The sequence below is a fragment of the Leucoraja erinacea genome, chromosome 11 (genome assembly GCF_028641065.1).
Source record: "Leucoraja erinacea ecotype New England chromosome 11, Leri_hhj_1, whole genome shotgun sequence".
Lineage (NCBI taxonomy): Eukaryota > Metazoa > Chordata > Chondrichthyes > Rajiformes > Rajidae > Leucoraja > Leucoraja erinaceus.
Genome location: NC_073387.1, coordinates 42,291,637 through 42,314,218, shown reverse-complemented (window position 1 = coordinate 42,314,218; position 22,582 = coordinate 42,291,637). Strand labels below are relative to the sequence as shown.

Sequence of the window (22,582 nt, the reverse complement as noted above, 5' to 3'; positions counted from 1 at the left end):
TGAGGCTGACCCTGGCACCAGTTGCGTGGGAGTTCCCCGAGCGGGCGCTATGCTGCTGTTTGCTGTTGATTCTGTTTCGCTCTGCTGCTGCTGCTGCTGCCTCTGGCGCTAGCGCGGCGCGGATCCTCCTGATCTAATGCGCGCGTGGCCGTGGCAGCCGCCGCCTCCGCTGCTGCTGTTACCCGGAGCGCGCGCCCACTGCCTTCCATTCCCACCCGGGCGGCGCGTGCACCCACCCCCCCGATCGTGACTGCCCCGCTCGTGCCCGCCCTCGCCCCAGCTCGCTCGCTTGCTCGCTCTCTCTGAGCAGAGCAGCGCTGCCTGGGTGATGCTGTAGCGAACTGCAAGCCTTACCTTACCTTACCCACACACACGCTGCACTCGGGACAACGGAGACTGCCTGAACCCCATTGCATTCGCTCATGAAGATGTCCAACAATGACATTAGTATATCTTCCACGGAAAGGATGGTAAAATGTGAGTACCAGCCAAAATTAAACCCCGCCATCGATAATCACATTTAAAAAAAAGCCTAGGCAGAGAACATTTACAAGCGATTTGAATGCATATGTGATGGTGTTGGTATCGTTCAGTGGAAGCATTGGCAGCTCAAGCAGATCGGTGGCTGCCTTTCGATAGGAAAATATTAAACATACAGCATTCGATCTCACTGTTTTTTTATAATAGAAAACCGTCTGCAATAATAATGTCAGAGTCATTGATTGTTTTTCGTTTGGTAATTAAATTTAACCGAGATTTATATTTTATCGCCATGACAGGTGTGTGAAGGCTCTAATTCTATTAGTTACATTTATCCCTATTTATTTTAGCATGGCTGTCGCTCGTTTTTGCTTCGATCTTGTCAAGCTTCCCACCTCTTTCCAACAGTAATTATTCAGGATTTTTTTTTGGCAAGAAGATTGGTGCTGTCCAAGAGACGGCTGCTGATCTCCACACAAGCCCCACAACGCATGCAAAAATAGATTTGGGTTAGGGATTTTTTTTTTAAACGATTAACTAGAACGGCGACCTCGTTTTTTTTTTGTGTTTTGTTTTATTTAAGATAAAGTCTTGTTTCGGTTCCCGCATTTGAAGCCACCGCCCGAGTGGAATATGCGTTTCATTGCAATGGCTTCACGACAGCGTCCATTTCAGAGTGAGTGGGTGATTCCCTCATTTAAAGGTCTCCCCTGGTATGCAGAACATCCACGCAATAGGCATTACTGCAGAGTCCTATTTAGAAGTGGATGGGTAAAAGGGTGGAGAATGAGAAGGGAGGTGGAAGAGGAGAGTTGGAATAACCCGCTTGTTGATGGTATCAATTTTGTGCATGGTTATCTTGGAGTTAGACAATGATTGATAGTTATTAGTGCAATGAGTCAGTGGGATTACCTTTGTGACAGTTGTACATTCCACGCCAGTGGGTACACACCGTGTAGTGTAGGGATGGCTATGGAAACACGGGACACTTTGGAGTTAATTGAAATCTGATTAACAACAAATAAAATCCCTTACACTGGAGTGTAGACGACAGCAGAATGCGATAATCTTCACGTGTCGTGTTCATCCCCTGATGATTATAACTGAATAGTTACAGTTTAGGACATGCATTATTGCATTACTCTGGTAAATTAGCTTTAACATTTTGTTTATTATCATGGGTTTTGTAAAGAGATTTGTTCCGGGGCAGGGGCAGGACTGGCAGCTCAATGTTCCAGGGTACAGGAAAGACAGGGGTGAGGGAAAAGAGGAGGGGGGTTGCATTGTTGGTTAAGGACGATGTCACGGTGGTGATCAGAGGTGACATTACGGACGGTTCGTCTAGTGAGGCTATATGGTGGATCTGAGGAACAAGAAAGGGATGGTTACCTTGATGGGGGTTTACTACAGACCCCCAACTAGTCAATGGGAATTAGAAGAAAAAATATGCCAGGAGATTGCAGACAGCAGCAGGTCAAATAAGGTTGTTGTAGAAGATTTTAATTTTCCCAATATTGACTGGGAAAATCATTGTGAAGGGTTTAAATGGGGTGCAATTCCTCAACGGTGTTCAGGAGAGTTTTCTTAAGCAGTGTGTGTGGAGGCCCCCACACTTGAGGGGGCAACGCTGGGAAATTGGGAAGGGCAAGTTAATGAAGTGTGTGTGTGCAGGAACCTTTTGGGACCAGTGACCACAGTTCAATTGGGTTTAAGATATGGATAAGGACAGAGAGGGTCCATGTGTTAAGATGCTCAACTGGGGTAAGGCCAACTTTGAGGGTATGAGAGATGGTCTTGCTCAAGTTGACTGGAGCAGGTTATTTGAGTAGAAAGGAACACCGGCCAAGCGGGATGTTTTTAAATGTGGGCTGACGAGTGGGCAAAACGGGCAAATGTAAGGAAGCTTGGCTGACGAGGGAAATTGAGGCATTGGTCAAAAACAAGGATGCATGGGACGGGTATAGGCAGCTGGGATCAAGTGCATCCTTGGAGGAGTTTTGGGAACTAAGGAGCAAACTGAAAAAGAAGATCAGAAGGGCAAAAAGGGGCAAGGAGATAGTTCTGTGAGTTGCATTAAGGACAATCCCAAAATATTTTATAAATACATAAGGGGGAAAAGGGTAACTAGAAAGAGAGTGGGACCTCTCAGAATCAAAGCAGTCACCTCTGTGTAGAACCACAGGAGATGGGCAAGGTCCTCAATGAGTTTTTCTCCTCTGTATTTACCAAGAAGAAAGATAGTAGGACGGAGGAACTCGGGGAAGCCAATGGAAGTGTCTTGAGAGCAGTTCGTGTTACCGTCGAAGAAGTACTGAAGGTACTGTCGTGTATGAAGATAGACAAATCTCCAGGGCCTGATCAGATATATCTGAGGACATTGTGGGAAATTAGAGAGGAAATTGCAGGAGTCCTAATTGAAATTTACGATTAGTCCTTCAATACAGGAGAGGGGCAAATGTTGTGCCTCTTTTCAAGGAGGGCTGCAGGGAAAATGCTGGGAACTATAAGCCGGTGAGCTTAACATCTGTAGTTGGAAAGTATTCTGAGGGATAGGATGGGCAAGGGCTGATTAGGGATATTCAGCATGGTTTTGTACATGGGAGATCGTGTCTCACAAATCTGATTGATCTTTTTGAAGACGACCAAAAAGGTAAATGAGGGCAGGGCTGTAGATGTTGTGTACATGGATTTCAGTGAGGCATTCGACAAGGTTCTGTGTGGTAGGCTGCTCTGGAAGGTTTGATCGCATGGGATTCAAGGAAAGATAGCTGAATGGATAGCAAATTGGCTCCATGAAAGGAAGCAGAGGGTGATGGTGGAAGGGTGCTTCTCTTACGGGAGGCCTGTGACTAGTGGTGTGCCTCAGGGTTCAGTGCTGGGCCCGTTATTGTTGTCATCTACATCAATGATTTGGATGGGAACATACAGGGCAAGATTAGCAAGTTTGCTGATGATATAAAAGTAAGTGCAGATAGAGAAGATGGTTATGAAAGATTGCAGTAGGATCTGGATCGATTGGCCAGGTGGGCGGACGAATGGTTGATGGAATTTAATACAGAGAAGTGTAAGGTGTTGCATTTTGGGACGTCGAACAAGGGCAGGACTTACACAGTAAATGGGAGGCCTCTGTAGTGTAGTATAGAGCAGAGGGATCTAAGGTATGAGTCGCAGGTAGATAAGGTGGTCAAAAATGCTTTTAGAGTATTGAGTATAGAAGTTGTGAGGTCATGTTGCAGTTGTATAAGACGTTGGTGAGAATATTGTGTTCATTTCTGGGCATCATGTTATACGAAAGATATTGTAAAGCTTGTTCGGAAGCGATTTACGAGGTTGATGCCAGGATTAGAGGGCGTGAGTTATAGGGAGAGTTTGAGTAGGCTGGGTCTATTCCATGGAGCACAGGAGGATGAGGGGGTTTCTTATAGAGTTGCACAAAACCCTGAGAGGAATAGATCGGGTAGATGCACAGAGTCTCTTGCCCAGAGTAGGGAAATTGAGGACCAGGGGACATGGGTTCAAGGTGAAGGGGAAAGGATTCTATAGGAATCCGAGGGATAACTTTATCACACAAGGGTGGTGGGGGTATGGAACAAGCTGCCAGAGGAGGTAGATGAGACTGGGACTATCTCATCATTTAAGAGATAGTTAGTCAGGTACATGGATACGACAGGTTTGGAGAGATCTGGACCAAGCGCAGGCAAGTGGGACCAGTGAAGCTGGGACATTGTTGACCGATGTGTGCAAGTTGGGCTGAAGGGCCTGTTTCCACATTGTATCACTCTATGACTCTATTACTCATGCCTAACCTGACACTGGCAATTTTGTACAAAAATAGGCTCCCAATGCATTTGCTGTATTCCATTTATTCTTGTGAGGAAGCCTACAAATGTGAACCAACTTTTTATTTTGTTATTTAAACTGCCATCACGGACACAGTGAAGATAAAAACTATTGAATATAATATAATTGGTGAACTGAATAAACAATGTCACTTTTCCCCCAAAATAACAATTTGTTTAAGGATTGTGCATGAAAGGAACCATTATGGACCTTCACTGCACAAAGGTCTGTTTTTCATCATTATTGTTTAAAATATTGCAGTCAATTGGTTCATGGCAGTAAATTGCATTTGATTTTAAGATAAATATATACAAACTAGTGTGAGAGAAGATGGGAGAAGTAGTCTCCCATGATCTTACTACATGGCATATTGCTGTAGAACCAATGAAGTACTCTTGAAACAGTTACTTTTCTCATGGGAAAAAATGTAGATGATTTTCATATGTGCACATAAGTAGTATGTGGAAAAAGTCTGATAACTTTCTTGTGAAACCAGGGAGCTTGGGCAGTTCCCCAGCGTGGTGTTTGTTTTAATATGACCACAAGAAAGCATTTTAGGAACATATTTATCGCAACACTTAGGTTTACGTGCTGAAATGGCACTTGAACCCAAAGCCTCTGATTTGGAGATGAACTTGCTCTCAACTGGCCAACAATTGGGATTCATTGATGGACACCTATGCTTAGGTTCTTAACTATACTTGATCGGATTTTGCTGGCTTTACCTTGCACTAAACGTCATTCCCTCATCATGTATCTGTACACTGTAAATGGCTCAATTGTAATCATGTTTTGTCTTCCTGCTGACTGGTTAGCACGCAACAAAAGCTTTTCACTGTACCTTAGTTCATTGTTTGCCAAAGTGCAATATGACTAGATTGTTGGCAGAGAAACATAATTAGCTTTCACATCTAGTAGTTAGATGTTGCATGTGATGTGGTGATGTTCAGACTGTTCTCTGTCTTAAGCACATTGAAGTATCTATTAGCTGTATTCAATTGGTGATGTATGGACCCTACCAAAGCAGTATAATGCCAAATAGCTCGGAACTCTTTGTCACTAAACCTCAATTAAAAAAAAAACCCTAAGACTAGTTGTGAATTCCAATATGTAACAGGAATGTAAACTTAAAGCAAATGTTTTTTGCCATCATTTTAATAGAGAAAGAGTATAATATTGGTGGTGTTGTAGTTCCATGTACTTCTGTTGCATGGTGGTTACCCATTTGTTTAAATTTGGGTCAAATTTGTTGTATATTGTGCAGAGTATTTCATATTTTTTTTTTCATTTTGTCTTCAGCTAGACATTCATGGTATTGCCTGATATAGTTCACACTGGAGTTGTATGTTCGAGATGTTTTGCTGTTTTGAAATATTGCTTGTTCCACATAAATATTTATTCATTTAAAACAATAAAAAAAAACAGGTGGTTGCCTCTTTAGCTTGCTATGTCCTGATTTCACAAAACCTTTCAGAGCAACTTAACTGCAAGTATGACGGTAACAGGCAGTTTTGATAGCTCCCTAAGGTAGTGCTTGTCACTATGTACCAAGCTGTAAGGACTTCTGCAAATAAGGTGTATCTTCATAACTTTTTAGATTCTATTTGGCCATCTGCTAAATTAATGTGAACTATTCAAATAAGCTGAAGCATTATCTATCACATGGAATACAAGGTTCATACCCTGCATAACCGTCGTATTTTCAAGTATAAAAGTAAAATGTGTTACAACTTTATTACAAAATTATGTTACAAAATTGTTTGCCATAATACCAATGTGGTACCAATGGTCACAGAAAGACAGTGATACTAGCGATGTGTCTTAAAAATTAGGATTTCATAAAGGAAAAAAAATCGGATTAATTTTTCAATTGCCAAAAGTTGTTAATACTTTGACACCAAAACTGAAATGATACTTACGGGGAATAAATCAAATCTTTATTATAGCTCCAAAAACTTGAACTTGGTTTTAGATAGTGGCAAAGAAGAAATTGAATCACACCATCTAGAATTGGATGCTGTAAGAAAACAGATGTGAGCAGAAAAATAGATGCAATAATACCACTGTATTATTTTCATATGTGCACGGCACAAAACGAATGGAGCCACAAGGTACAGCAGATGCAGGTTTCCTAAAAAGGCACAAAGTGCTGGAGTAACTTAGTGCTGGAGTAACTGAGGCAGTGTCTCTGGAGAACATGGAAACTAATATTGCTAATGACAGAAATGCAATAGAGAATGAGAAATGCTGAAAGTGTGGAGGTACTAGTCCTTAATATTTTAGGAGTGTATTTTTCATCAAGAACTGTTTCGTTGAAGAGTCCACCCCTTGAACGTTAACATGTCTGTACAATTTCAGTTCTGGATTGACCTGCTGCGTATTTCAAACACATGGACTTTTATTGCAAGGTAGCCTTTGATTTTTCTCTGCTTCCATCAGTAGGAAAGGATTTGTTGCAGACTATTGAAGGAAAGTCATGTTCCTTCTTTAATTAATGATGTAAAAATAAGAAAATTTATCTCTGCACATTCTCAGGATACCACAAAGCTTTAGTGATTAATCGTGCTTATTTGTACTGTAGTTGCTGTTATAATGTCGCAAACACAGCAGACTATTTACCACATCAAGGTCCCACAAACAGAAAAGTGATGTTGAACTGTCTTAGTGATATGGATGGCAGGAGAATTATTGGCCAGCAGAACATGAAGAACTCTGCTTTCTTAGAAATATTTCACTTTTATTGTACTGAAGAGGCTAGAAAGAATGCCACAACAATGCTGTCTCCTCTCTCCTGTACTGGAACTAATGCCTAGTTGTGTGCTCAGGATTCTAGACTGAGGTTTCAACGCACCAGGCATTTTCTTTCCAGAGTTTAATGAGTGTCATTCAGTAAAGTACTTGCCTTGAAATGTGGTTATGTAATGTGCCAATTTTCAGTGCGGCATGACTGAAGGTGTTCTTTCCTGGGGTACAAAAGGTTTAAGTGAGTTTCCTAGTTGAATCCCGCTGGCACATTTCAGCAACTCGTGCCATCTAACCAATATTTGCAGACCCCTGACCCATATTGTGCAAAGCTTGCAAAGAATGTTACTGAGGGGAATAAGGTTCTATTAAGCTGAAGTGCTTTGGTAACTCAAAACCCAAAGGAGTTGCTGACGGTTGCTCGAGTCATATAGAATGGAAACAAGCACATTGGCACAATTTGCTTATGCCAAGATGCCACATCTACACTAGTCCCACCTGCCTGTATTTGGACCCAATCCCTCTAAACCTTTCCTATCCATGTACCTGTCCAAATGGCTTTTAAATATTATAGTACCTGCTTCAACTACCTCCACTGGCAGGATTTATTATATAACCACCAACCCCTGTGTGTAAAGGTTGCCCCTTGGGTTCCTATTATACCTTTCCCCTCTCATCTTAAACCTATGTCCTCTGGTTCTTGATTCCCCTACACTGGGTAACAAACTCCGTGTACCCACCCAATCTATTCCCCATATGATCTTATACTCCACTACAAGATCACTCCACATCTTCCTGCGCTCCAAAGAATAGTGTCCTAGCTTCCTTGTACATCTTCTCCACACTCTTTCCTGCTTAACATCATCTTACATAAAACAGGCTGACCAAAACTGAACACAGTATTGCAAATGTGGCCTGTAACATAACATCCCAACTTCTAAACACAATACATTGACTGATATAGGCCAATGTGCCAAAATAATTTGATGTGATGCCCCTTTCAAGGAACTATGTACCCGCAGTCCTTGATCCCTTTGCTCTACAACACTCCCCAGAGCCCTGCCATTCACTGTGAATGTCCCACCTGGTTTGACTTCCCGAAATGAAAACGTCACACTTATCTCCATTAAACGCCATTAACCTTTTCTCAGCTTACTTGGCTGACTGACCACGATCCTGCTGTAATTTTTGATGACCATCTTCATTATCTACGATACCACCCAGTTTAGTGTCATCTCCAAACTTAGAAATCATGCCGAGTACATTGTCTTCCGCATTGCTGATATAAACCACAAACGGCCATGCACCTGGCACTGATTGGCCCTTTAGCCAGACCGTCTCCATTCACCTAGCTCATGACCTCACCTAATTGATCATTTGACCCCTACACTGATCACTTGAATCTCTTCTATCAATGATCTGATCTGTTCCCCACACACTTATCATTAAACAAGAATCTCCCAATCAGCATTAATAACCACCAACAATAGTCCTGTCCTTTCTTCCTGGATCTTCAGTACTACTTCCATGATGTCCAATCAAACAGCAGGGAGGTGGAATCCTTCTGTGTCTTTTCCAACACTCTAGCTACTTCAAACAGCAGCTCTTCATATGAATTGCTGCTGTAGGAACTCTAGCCTTAACTGGACAATTATTTGTGCGTGACATCTGAAATTATTTATGGCCAATGTGTGTAATTGCACCAAAGAGCCAGGAAATGCACTGTATTCATAAACATGGTGGTCTCCTTTGTATTGCCTTCCTGACATATATTTTACGCATGGTACAATTTCTAGTTTTATCTTTCCATGTTGGTGCACATCAAAATACAGAATGATACAGAATACAAATGTTATTGAAGATTGAGTACAGTCTTAATGGTTTGAAGGAGATTGTTTTATGGGAAGCTAATGCTATCTCTTAATTCATTTTTAGGTAACATTGCCATAGTGTTTCCCTCTCAAACTCATCTGTACATTTCACCACCATACCTGTGCCATTTATCCATACATCTACCTGTCCATATTATCATGTTAGCTTTCCTTACAAGGTTCATTTCATTATTAATTGATAGAAAGAAACTGGTTATGTCATCAAGGTCTTTGACACGGCACAAATTTAAGATGTTGAATTTTTATCCATCATTCAGTAGGCAATATCCTGCAATGAAATGCTGACATTATTTTGTTTTTGCGTCATAGGGAATGCCAGAGATAAGATTAACCTAGGGTAACACCGTGGCCTTGAGGACAGGCATCCAAAAAATGTTGATGACTTAGAAAAGGAAAATGAGGACTTATGAAAGGAAAAAAGTTGACCAAAAGGGAAAATTACTTTAAATAGACAAATTACAAAATAAACGTTTAGAATATGACTTTTACTGACAATAATATTGCATATTCTAAATTTTAAAATATTGCTGTAATCTGGCAATTTATGAAATATACTCTATTGTTGCTTTGCATTGTTTTCTTTGATGATGTAACCATTTTTTGTTCCTCCAGCAGTTTGATTCTTGCTCCAGTTTCCCGCATCTGCAGTATATTGTGTCCAAATACTGTTATTTTTCTGTTATATTGATGGAAAACTCTTAAAGCACCAGTTCACAAGTTAAACTCTGGCTTGAAATAGCTTGAGTCACTGACTATGGAAACAAATTGCTGGAATAACTCAGCGGACCAGGCAGCATTTCTAGAGAAATGGAAAAGGTGACGTTTCGGGACGAGACCCTTCTGCAAACTGAGAGTCAGGGGGGAGGGAAACTGTTGGAAAATGATCAAACTCACACGCAGTGATTAAAATCCAGTCTTTTATTAGCAATTTTGCAGAGGAAACACAAGGTGCTTTCTTCTCAGCATGCATACTACCAGTCTACCAGAGAGAGAGAGAGAGCTCTCTAATAAGCCTGTGGTGGAGCCACAGTATGAGTGACACAAATCTACATCCTCCCTCTTAAAGAATTAAATGCAAATGCAAAACTACTGAGTACTACCAAGAATTAATACAAATGTATACTGCTGACTATATAAAGCACACATAATATGTGGCAATAAACTGGAAGAAGTTCAAACATAATCTCGGTACTTTACGGTGGGCTTTCAAACACGACCAGCATGTGTATGGTATAGTCCATCCCTCACCGGGGACACAATCGGTGGCGAAATAGGTGTCGGGGATTGAAACGGCATTCCCGGGGATGAAACAGGACACTTTGGCACAGGCGGAGACGGCATAGCCATCGGCGAATTAACCGGATCAGAAACAGGTTGTCGTGCTGGTGCAGTCGGGCCGATGCCGCTGGATGTGGATGGAAGTACATTTGTGCGGTCAGGATAGTACAGAGGTGGTGCCGGCTCATTCACAGGCATGGTATGTTGCCTATTACATCTGTAGGTGCCGCCATCGGCATTGACCAAGTGTGAACGTGGCTCGGAGGCAGTTCCAGGATTATGCCAATGCGGTTGTGACCTTTATCGGTTTGCAGACGCACCACTTGCCCCTCGACTAGTGATGGAAGCGGTCTGCTTGTTTTGTCATACCACCCTTTCTGAATGTCGCGCTTTTGTTGTAGTCTGGACTGGACCTCTGATGGTGGGACCACTTGTGGAACTAATGCCTGTTTCGCCACAAGCAATGTGGCTCGGGTTTGCCTTGACATCAGAAGCTGTGCGGGTGAACACAAGATCAAGTTCAAGTTTACATTTACCAATTGTTCCAGTGAGATTTGGGTTGCCATACAGCCATACAAATAAAAAGAACACTACACACGATAGAATTTAACAAGACCATCCCCAAGCAGCAGAAACAACTTTTCCCACTGTGGGGGAAGGCAATAAAAGTTCAGTCATCTGCCTCTATGTTCATCCATGGTCGGGGCCTATTGAGGCATCCACAGTCGTCGCAACGGCAGCCCGATGTTTCAGGCCCTCTCGCCGGTTGATGGAACTCCGTGGTCAGAAGAACACTCTCAGCGGCTTGGAGTTCCGACTAGGCCGCTTTCTACCGGAGCTGCGGCTCCTGAAGTCCACAGACCGAGCCGGGCGGAGTTCCACATGGCAATCCCCGGCGATGGATCCCAGGACCCCGCCTTGTTAAAGTCAGCGCTGCCCGCGGCTGGAAGCTCTGCAGCCCACAGCTCCACGATGTTGAAGTTGGCAGTCCCAGCACTCTGGAGCTCCAACACAGCGACACCTGTAAGGTATTGCCCCGCTCCGTGATGGTACTTCAGTGCTGCGCCGCTGCTGAAGCTCTGGCCAGTCTCCGGCAGGAAAGGATGCGCTAATGCAGATGGTAGGCTGCAAGGAGGGGGCAAAGATGCGGCTCAGAGTACAGATGCATTCCTCAACCAGGTAGTGACTAAGAAAACAGTTTCCCTCTCTCTCCCCCCCCCCCCCCATCTCCCACATAAAAAGATTAAAAGACCTCCAAAACAAAATTTTTGCTGGACTAAAAGTAAAAGAAAAGGATGAAAGGACGAACAGCTGCAGGCGGGGCAGCCATACTCAATGGCGCCACACACCGATGGGGTTGTGGGAGATGTTGCGCAAGTTAAGCAAGTCCAGGTACACTTTGCTCTGAGGGTTCGTATCCCACTTCTGACACCATGTTGGATGTAGTGATTAGAATCCATAATCTTTTATTTGCAACTCTGCAGAGGAAACACAAGGTGCTTTCTTCGCAGCATGTATACTACCAGTCTACCAGAGAGAGAGTGCTCTCTAATAAGCCTGTGGGCGGAGCCACAGTATGAGTGACACTAATCCATAGAACCTAGAGGTATGAAAAGGTACGGGACAGCACTGATGACTCTTCTTCTCCTTCTCCTTCTCCTTCTCCTTCTCTTGTTCTGTTTGACCTTCTGTTTGTGCACGCCAGTTTAATTGCATTCGTTGAAACGGGGTGGATCAGTGAAGGTTGCAATCTCCCACCCCACCGATGACTCAGGAAAGGTGGAGTCCACAATGGTCCATTGTTGGTTGGTGAAGAGGTGATAACCAAGGGATACGAACAGTGATACTAGCAAGATGGCTGGGGTGGGGGAGGGATGGATGGTGACTAGCGTGGGAGTGTGACAGATTGATGACTAGATTACCTAGTCACTGGATTGTCACCGACTGTTAACTCTGGATGTTAAGATCATGATGTCAATCAGCTCTGTAACACTGAGTTGAGGCCAGTGCTGCAGTTTTGTTTTCCAACTAATGAGCTCCAACTAATGTTTTCACCTGATTCATATACTGAATATACAGCAAGAAGATCTCACCACCAGTCCAATAGAGAGGTATATCCCATTACTCGCAGATCAGTATTTCTACACATTGGGGCCTTCATTGTGCCTTCAGCCCAACTGTTGTATATTGTCTGCTCAGCATATTCTGCTCAGACCACCTCCTCTGGTGAGTGTTTCTGTGAAGGAAGGTTCCATTTTCTCTCCATTGGGCATACACACATGTTCACACAAATTAGCTCCTGTTGTTCATGATTGTTAATTACTTAGTTCTGCAAGAGATAGAAGTGCACTTCTATCTGAGGGTTGTTGACTTTGTGGTAATGAGGTTGAAAAGCCAAGTATATTTAGATTTAGATTTAGAATTCAGCAGTGCCACATGCATGTGGTTGAGATGAAGCAGTTGACTTTCAGGTGCAAGTGTAAACGTATTGTGATTATTAGTAGGCAAGAGGTGGAATTAGGGTAATTTGAATAGCCAGTGCGGCATGTAGGGCAGGTGTTATCGTGTCACAGTTTGGCCCAGCTTATCCATGCCAACCAAGGTGTCTTACTGAGCATTTGCATTTAACCCTTTCCCATCCATCACTTATCTAAATTGTAATTGTAACATTGTTGTTATACCCACCTGTACCATTTCTCATTCACACCACCCTCTGTGTGAAAAACGTGCTTCTCAGGTCATTTTAAAATCTTTCTCTTCTCACTGGGAAAAACCTATCCAATAGCTCCTTATAAGTCAAACCCTTAAGTCTTGGCAACATGCTTGGGTATCTTTTCTGCAGTTTCTTTAGCTAATCACATTCTTCTCACTGTATGTAACTGTAACTGCAAGCAATTATCAACATCTCATCAACACCTTGTGATCTGTGTTGCCATTTTCAAGGAACCATGTACTTGTACCCCTAGGTCCCTTTGTGCACCAACACTCCCCAGAATATAACACCCGTTAGCTTCATAACTGTAGGGATCAGCTTACTTTAAGTATTTTGGGCTGGATTTAGCTAACCACCTGTGTTCCTGGTCTCTGCTAATGCATTGAGGCAATGAAGATTTAGTGCTGACTGGATGCTAAACTGATTTAATTGAGCATCCAGCACAAGGTTGGCCTGCTGCCTACATTCCAATTAATGGTTGCAGGTTGATTTTGCATCATAATGCACTCTCCTGTTTTGGGGAGTTATCAAAAATAGATCTTCCGGAATATGAAACCATATTTGAACCGTGCTGTCTAGTCCACTTCTGGCATTGGCTACAGGATGACCTAAAGCGTTAACTTCTGAAGTAAAAGGAAGACATTTTATTAAAGAAACTAAAGTGGGCATACACAGTCCAAGTATAAATCAGTTATTGAGTTTTCTCTTGCAAATTATTCATTTGCAATTTAGTTGGTATTAAAATTACACTGCAGAACCTGTTCCCTTTGTAGCTTGTTCATTGCTTTTTAATAAAATCACCCACAGAAGTGAGATATTACATAGTCTAATTTACATAAATATTCTCTCCAATTGTAAATTCTTCCTCATTAATCAATTGTATTTACATATGAAGATTCGTGCAGTTTTTTTTAGATACTTAACCACGATACATCCAGTTTGAAATATTAATGGTAAATCAACCACAATTCTGTATTAAATTAAAGACAATCAGAGGTTTTAGCTATTTCACATATTTCGCCAAATTTAACTGGACCAGACTTACTACCTGGAATCAACATCTGTGGTTTCCCCCCAACTTTACTTGGTCTTGAAGAGCTGGGATTTTGTTGCCTGGCCCAGAGGCATCTCTTGGTTCTCGTTGTGCTAGGCCTTCTTGAAGAGCAGTGAAGAAGCCAGGCTTCCAAAATGTATTTAAATACATAAAAATGTACAGGAAATAATGTCAGTACACATGTCCGCCAAGTTTGCCAGCTGCCAAAACACTCACTCCATTTTTTAATTAAAAGAGTATACTATTTTTTTTATATATGAAAGCGTACAGGACATAAAATCAGTGCATGTGTATTTTTATAACCATATAACCATATAACAATTACAGCACGGAAACAGGCCATCTCGACCCTTCTAGTCCGTGCCGAACACATAATCTCCCCTAGTCCCATATACCTGCGCTCAGACCATAACCCTCCATTCCCGTCCCATCCATATAACTATCCAATTTATTTTTAAATGATAAAAACGAACCTGCCTCCACCACCTTCACTGGAAGCTCATTCCACACAGCTACCACTCTCTGAGTAAAGAAGTTCCCCCTCATGTTCCCCCTAAACTTCAGTCCCTTAATTCTCATGTCATGTCCCCTTTAGAGGAGTTTGGAGGGGTTTCGAGTGTTTTAAAGGTGGCTAGAGGGGTTTAGAAGGGTTTGGACGGTGTGAGAGGGGTTTAGAGGGGTTTAGAGGTGGTTAGAGGGGTTTATAGATGTTTAGAGGCGTTTCAGGGCGTTTCGAGTGATTTAGAGGGGTGTGGCAGTGTTCAGAATGGTTTCGATGGTTTCAGAGGCGTTCGGAGGGCTTTAGAGGGGTTTAGATGGGATTAGAGAGGTCCAGAGTGGTTTAGAGGGATTCAGAGGTGTTTAGTGTTTAGAGGGGTTTAGAGGGGTTTAGAGGAGTTGAGAGTCGGCCATGGCGGTTCAGAAGTGTTCAGAGGGGGTTACATGGGTTACGAGGTGTGTAGAGGGGTTTGGATGTGCGTGGAGTGGTTAGAGGGGTTTGGAGGTATTTGGATGGTGTTTTGAGGGGTTCAGTGGTGTTTGGATGGGCGTGGATGAGTTTGAAGGCGTTTAGAAGAGTTTAACTGGGTTTGGAGGTGTTTAGATGGATATAGAGCGAATTAGAGGGATTTGGATGTGTTTGGAGGGGCATAGAGGGATATACAGTTGTTTAGAGGGGCTTAGAGCTGTTTCGAGGGTTTTAGAGCGGTTTGGAGGGGGTGTGGAGGATGTAGAGGTGCTGCAATTGGTTTAGAAGTGCTAAGAGGGGTTTGGAGGTGTTTAGAGGTGTTTGGAGGGGGTTAGAGTTGTTTAGATGGGTTTAGATTGGTTCAGAGGGGTTTAGTGTCGGATAGGTTTGTAGGAGTTTAGAGGGGTTTCGAATGAGTTTAGAGGGGTTTGGAGGGGTTTAGAGATGTTGAGCGTGGGTATTGTTTGGAGGGGTTTAGAGGGCTTTAGAGTGGTTTAGAGTTTTGATGTGGTTAGGGGGGGTTAGAGGGGTTTAAAGAGTTGGTAGGGGTTATATGGGTTTAATGGGGTTTAGAGTAACCATATAACCATATAACAATTACAGCACGGAAACAGGCCATCTCGACCCTTCTAGTCCGTGTCGAACACATAATCTCCCCAAGTCCCATATACCTGCGCTCAGACCATAACCCTCCATTCCCTTCCCATCCATATAACTATCCAATTTATTTTTAAATGATAAAAACGAACCTGCCTCCACCACCTTCACTGGAAGCTCATTCCACACAGCTACCACTCTCTGAGTAAAGAAGTTCCCCTCATGTTACCCCTAAACTTCAGTCCCTTAATTCTCATGTCATGCCCCCTTGTTTGAATCTTCCCTACTCTCAGTGGGAAAAGCTTTTCCACGTCAACTCTGTCTATCCCTCTCATCATTTTAAAAACCTCTATCAAGTCCCCCCTTAACCTTTTGCGCTCCAAAGAATAAAGCCCTAACTTGTTCAACCTTTCTCTGTAACTTAGTTGCTGAAACCCAGGCAACATTCTAGTACATTCTAGTAGTTCAGAGCGATTTAGAGGGTTTTTGATGTGTTTACAGATGGTTACGAGGGATTTCGAGGGATTTCGAGGCGATCGAGGGGATTAGAGGTATTACAGGTTTGAGGGGTTCAGAGAGGTTTAGACGGGTTTGGGCGGGTTTGGAGAGGCTTCGAGGTGTTTAGAGGGGGATAGAGGGATTTCGAAAAGGAATAGAGGAGTCTAGCAGGTTTTAGAGGTGTTTGGAGGGTGGGGGCTGGATTGGTTTTGGGGGGTTTCGAGTGGTATCGATGTGTTTAGAGCGGTATAGAGGAGTTTCGATGGAGTTTCGATGGGTTTCGAGGGGTTTAGTGGGTTTTCGAGGGATTTAGAAAGATTTAGACGGTGTTTGAGGTGTTTGGAGTGATATAGATAGATGTATGTTTGGAGGGGATTGGAGGTGTTTTAAGGCCCTTAGAGATGGTTAGAGGGTTTTGGAGGGGTTTTGAGTGGCTTGGAGTGATTTGGAGGGGTCTGGAGGTGTTTGGAGGGTGCTTAGAGGGGTATAGAGTTGTTTGCCGGTGTTGGGAGCGGTTTACAGGGAGGTGGAGGTGTATAGACGTGCTGAAAGTGGTTTAGAAGGGTTTAAAGGGGTTTAGAGGGGTTTGGATGGGTTTAGAGTTGTTTGGAGGTTTTTGGATGGGTTTGGAGGGGTTTAGAGGGTTTAGAAGCGTTTAGAGGGGCTTTAGAGGTGTTTACAGTGGTTCTGAGAGTGGTTTAGAGGGTTTTAGAGTTGTTACAAGGGCTTCAGAAGTGTTCAGAGGGGGTTAAATGGGTTTCGAGATGTTTATAGTGTTTTCGAGGGGTTTGGATGCGTTTATATGGGTTTAGAGGGTTTAGAGGGGTTATACGGGTTTATCTATGTTTATAGAGATTTCGGGGGGTTTTTCGAGGTGTTAGAGGTGATTAAGGGGTTTGGCCTTTTTCAGAGGTGTTCAGATGGGTTTAGAAGCGGTTAGAGGGGATTAGAGGTGTTTAGTGTTTAGAGTGGTTTAGAGGAGTTGAGAGTCGGTCATGGCTCTTCAGAAGTGTTCAGAGGGGGTTACATGGGTTTCGAGGTGTCTAGAGGGGTTTGGAGGGGTTTAGTGGAGTTTAGAAGGGTTTCGAGGGTGTTATATATGTTTATAGATGCTTAGGGAGATTTCGGGGGTTTTTAGAGGGGTTTAGACGGTTTCAGAGGGCGTTCAGATGGGTTTAGAGGGTTTAGAGGGGGGATTAGAGTGGTTTAGAGTTGTTTAGATGTGGCCCTTGTGGCTAAAGGGATCAGGAGGTATGGAGAGAGGGCAGGGATGGGATACTGAGTTGGATGATCAGCCATGATCAAATCGAATGGCGGTGCAGGCTCGAGGGGCCGAATGGCCTACACAGGGACCTGTTTCGATGGTTTCTATGTTTCTAGAGGGGTTTCAGTTGGCTTCAGAGGGTTGTAGAGGAGTTTAGAGGGGTTGAGAGGGGGTTCAGGGGTTTTCAGAATGGTTTTGAGGGTTTTTGGTGGGTTCAGAATGGGTTTAGAGGGGGTTTAGATGGGATTAGAGGGATTTCAGAGTGGTTGTAGTTAGAGGGATTTACAGGGGGTTCCGATGAGGTTTAGAGGGATTTGGAGGGAGTCACATGGGTTCACAGGGATTTCGATGGGTTCGAAAACTGGGGGTTTAGTAGGTGCAAAAGAGTGTGTTTGGAGTGATTTAGTGAGGGACTGGTTAGAGTAAGTTAGAGCGGGTCTGCGAAGGGTTCAGCCTGATTCAGAAAAGGTTTTGAGGGGTGCTAAATGGGTTCAGATGGTTCTGAGGGATGTAGGAGTTTAGAGTGCGAGAAAGGGCGAGCCTGGGTTTATAGCTGCGAACCTCGTTTTTTGCAAACTATAGAATTAGGGGAGGGCACCACAAGCCTGGGGGAATTAGAGGTGGGCACTCAATAAATGGGGAATTAGGGGAGGGCACCACTAATAAATGGGGAATTAGAGGTGGGCACTAATAAATGGGGAATTAGAGGTAGGCACTAATAAATGGGGAATTAGAGGTGGGCACTAATAAATGGGGATTTAGAGGTGGGCACTAATAAATGGGGAATTAGAGGTGGGCACTAATAAATGGGGAATTAGGGGAGGGCACCACTAATAAATGGGGAATTAGAGGTGGGCACTAATAAATGGGGAATTAGAGGTTTTACATTTATCGTGCCACCATACGATATATATTCTTACAACACTGCTCATATTTCCTCTTCAACCATGCACCCATGAAGTGTTTGAGAAGCTGTTACATAAAACTCAGCCCATCAGTATTCAAAGTCAACAGGACCTTAATGGCCCATCCCCACAACTCTTTTGCATGAGCTGCACTGAGCTTCCACAACCCTGCCTTTACTGGCTGTCAGATTTGCCAGTGTTGGGTTCATTTGACTATTTGTAAACCCAACTAAAATGGCTATTTGAGAGCCATTCAGAAATGACTATTTTAATCAAAATATCCGATTAAAAAAAATTAACATTCGTTTATTATGGAAATGTCAACTAAAACATCAAAAACACAGACAATTGAAGACATTAAACCAAATAAATTCTAAGAAGGCATTTTGAATTCCTCTCTGGTTCTTATCCACAGCCCTATGATCTTGAATCCTACATCAGTGTGAACATTGGGAAATCTCAGCTAGATTGAGGTTCACTGTTGGACTCCAACAGAGGAGCAAATGAATGAATGAATAAGTTTATTGGCCAAGTATTCACATACAAGGAATTTGCCTTGGTTCTCCACCTGCAAGTGACACCATGACATGCAGTGACAGTTAGGAATGACACATAAAACATTAAACATATTTTGACTAACTTGGTGCCCTGAATCTGTCAGCAAGTCTGGGCTTCCTGATGTTGACAATGGATATACAGGAGTCTTCCATTTATTTGGGTAAATTCCAACATAACTGCTAGTACGGGTAGTTCCTGCCTAAGTAAGTGTTCCATTCCTGAGAACTGTCTGTATCAGATTTCTTCATGTCAGAAACCTGCATATTCTATAGTAATCTATATGTTGTAATGCTGTAAATACACTTTCTATAATTATTTTATTTCATTGAATAATTACCATAGCATTAGTCATAATTAAAATAATGGAATTGTTTCTGAACCCAGTCCTTATTGTATGTCAAGAAACATGTTATTATTATTACACATTATTATTATATATGGGAAAAAAAATTCACATATATGGGAGAATTTTATAGCCAGAGGGCCAGTCAGATTTCCATGTCAGGTCATGTATAAGTCAGGGATTCCCTGTATTTATCTGCAAGAGCTGGATCATTGTAAAATGTAATCTTTGGTAATATTCATAAAAATTCAAACAGTCATGCACAACTTAAAAAATGTTGTGCCCTTGTAAATCTGCGCTATTATCTAAATTAAATCTGATGTCATAGGCAATAAAGCTGAAGGCATGGTTGGTAGCAATCTTTATTTATGATCTTGTAAATATTATCCAGTGCAACAAATTATAATTGAATCTGCTTTGATTTTGTGTCAATATCGGGTTTTTTTCAGGCAAGAATGATTGCAACAATGAAAGATGAGAATCAAGTAGATGCTTTGTATTTGAAATATAGCTGCTGTGTCTTTTGCATGAGCCAAACTGGTGTTTGAAGCATTTCTCACACCAAACACAGCTGAACTGGCTTGCAATAACAACTGGTATATTGGACCAATGTTGATTGATCGAATCTCTGTTTTATTTTACATTTGACGACAGTGCATTGCTTTCTAATTGGGGTAACTACATTCCATAAGCTAATATTATAACATTTCATAACTCTACTCCACTTTCAGCATCTGATTCTGGAAATAACATTTGAAATGATTTTATGTAACATTGCAAACTAGTAATGTATCACGTATGGACCAGAGGACATAGGTTCAAGGTGAAGGGAAATTAGTAGTAAATACGAGGGGTAACTTTGTCACACAAAGGGTGATGAGTGTATGGAACAAGCTGCCAGAGGAGGTAGTTGAGGCTGGGACTGTCCCATCGTGTAAGTCAGACAGGTACATGGATAGGACAGGTTTGGAGGGATATGGACCAAGCACAGGCAAGTGGGACTAGTGAAGCTGGATTGGTGGCCGGTGTGGGCGAGTTAGGCTGAAGGGCCTGTTTCCACAGTGTATCACTCCATGACTCGATCTAATTTCTTCAAGAATTTAGCACAGCATGCACTATTTGGTGACTCTCCATTATTGTTACATCCTGCTGTGTACATCTAACTATTGTTCTCCTTTGACAGCAATATTCTCACAATGCCCCTTATGGGGTAGATGAATTTTACATTTGTACAAGGTATGTGACTCATCAGCTGCTTGAGCCATGGTAAAGGATTATTATTATAGATACCATGATTGTCTTTTAGTTTTGACTTCCAGATGATGAAATTGCATTATGAAGTATTGCACTTCAAAAATGTGTTCATGTGATTTTGTAGAGCTTCATTAATTTTGTCAAAATATAAGCATTTGATTCCTCCATCAAGGAAGCAGGTATTTTGATCCCAGTATGCAAATTCTATATATTGTCCGATAATTGTAGACCAAACTCATTATTTAGGCATGTTCTCGGAAGGTCTTTACAACCAATGGCTTTGTTCTTAACCTGCCCACTTCATGGGTGATTAACATTAGGTTGTATACTTTCACCACCCATTTAACCTGTACAGTGCCACAATCCGAGTATACTCGGGTCGTGGCCAATTGTGAAAAAAAAATATATCAGTGAACAGGTTTTTATCAGCAGGGTGGCAGGGCCTAATAATAGTTAAATGTAAGGAACCCATGATTGATTTATTTAGCACAATGTGATTATAACTGGTCATCTTGGCAGTTACTCAGTGCTGAATCGCCAGTGCACGTTGGCATGAAACCAATTTGTAATTTTGACTTATTACTGTTTTCTTGTGGGCCGGGAGCAGCATTACTTGGTAGCACATTGACACAGCGCCAGACATCTGGGTTCGATCCTGTCTGTGTGGCGTTTGCACATTCCTCCTGTGACTGCGTGGGTGTTCCGGTTTCCTCCCACATACCGACGATGTGTGGATTTGTAGGTTAATTGGCCTCTGTAAAGTGCACTATTATCTAAATGGTGGCCGATTGGGAAAGGGGAGATGCAGCGAGACCTGGGTGTCATGGCACACCAGTCATTGAAGGTAGGCATGCAGGTGCAGCAGGCAGTAAAGAAAGCGAATGGTATGTTAGCTTTCATTGCAAAAGGATTTGAGTATAGGAGCAGGGAGGTTCTACTGCAGTTGTACAGGGTCTTGGTGAGACCACACCTGGAGTATTGCGTACAGTTTTGGTCTCCAAATCTGAGGAAGGACATTATTGCCATAGACGTGCAGAGACGGTTCACCAGACTGATTCCTGGGATGTCAGGACTGTCTTATGAAGAAAGACTGGATAGACTTGGTTTATACTCTCTAGAATTTAGAAGATTGAGAGGGGATCTTATAGAAACGTACAAAATTCTTAAGGGGTTGGACAGGCTAGATGCAGGAAGATTGTTCCCGATGTTAGGGAAGTCCAGGACAAGGGGTCACAGCTTAAGGATAAGGGGGAAATCCTTTAAAACCGAGATGAGAATAACTTTTTTCACACAGAGAGTGGTGAATCTCTGGAACTCTCTGCCACAGAGGGTAGTTGAGGTCAGTTCATTGGCTATATAGAAGAGGGAGTGAGATGTGGCCCTTGTGGCTAAGGGGATCAGGGGGTATGGAGAGAAGGCAGGTACGGGATACTGAGTTGGATGATCAGCCATGATCATATTGAATGGCGGTGCAGGCTCGAAGGGCCGAATGGCCTACTCCTGCACCTAATTTCTATGTTTCTATGTTTCTATGTAGGGAGTGGATGAGAAAGTGAGAATACATGGAGCTGGTGTGAACAGATGATTGATGGTTGGCATGGACTTGGTGGGCAGAAAGGCCTGTTTCAATACTGTATTTTTTACTCAATCAATTGAAAACCTTGGCATAACCTTTTGGAGTAGGTGAGAAAAGATTTACTAAAATGATATTAAACGTATGAATATAGATATGCCCAAATACATTAAATTAGTTTCCGTTCTTTACGATTTAGTTTTTTATTTCTGTAACATTATGGAACCCAATGCAGCTCTATATACCATGAAGTATGCAGCAGGCTAGTTACTCGCAATATATCAGAAACATTCAGTGGAACAATATGTACAGTACTTGGTACACTTTCTTAAATTTGAGATTTTATAAAAGTGTTTAAAACAATTGAATTTTATTCTCTACTTTTAAAGCATGTAAACAGGAAATAATTGCGATGCGTTTATTTAAGTTAAGATTTAGCACCCTGTACCAAAATGTTTGACATTATGTGAAATAATAAGAATGCCCCATTTATCTTCCTGATGGCTCATAAAATAATTGTCCCATACTGAGCAACCCTAGTTGAGATGTTATCAAATTCTGTTCATTTGCAGTGAACAATGTAATCCCAGGAGCAGTAGTGGCAGCGTTACAACTCTTTTTCAG

The 22,582-nt window shown here is 42.4% G+C and overlaps 1 protein-coding gene across 3 annotated transcripts in view; it reads left to right on the top strand.

Annotated features, from left to right (window-relative positions):
- Positions 1-254: 254 nt before the first annotated feature.
- Positions 255-22,582, top strand: part of LOC129701716 (protein phosphatase 3 catalytic subunit alpha-like) — a 356,043-nt gene continuing 333,715 nt past the window's right edge. For 2 of the 3 annotated variants that reach the window (XM_055643088.1, XM_055643087.1), the window contains exon 1: positions 255-477. In XM_055643088.1, the coding sequence (XP_055499063.1) occupies positions 423-477 (55 nt within the window). In that variant the 5' untranslated portion in view covers positions 255-422. The remainder of the gene's footprint in view (positions 478-22,582) is intronic. The other variant, XM_055643089.1, reaches the window with a different exon arrangement.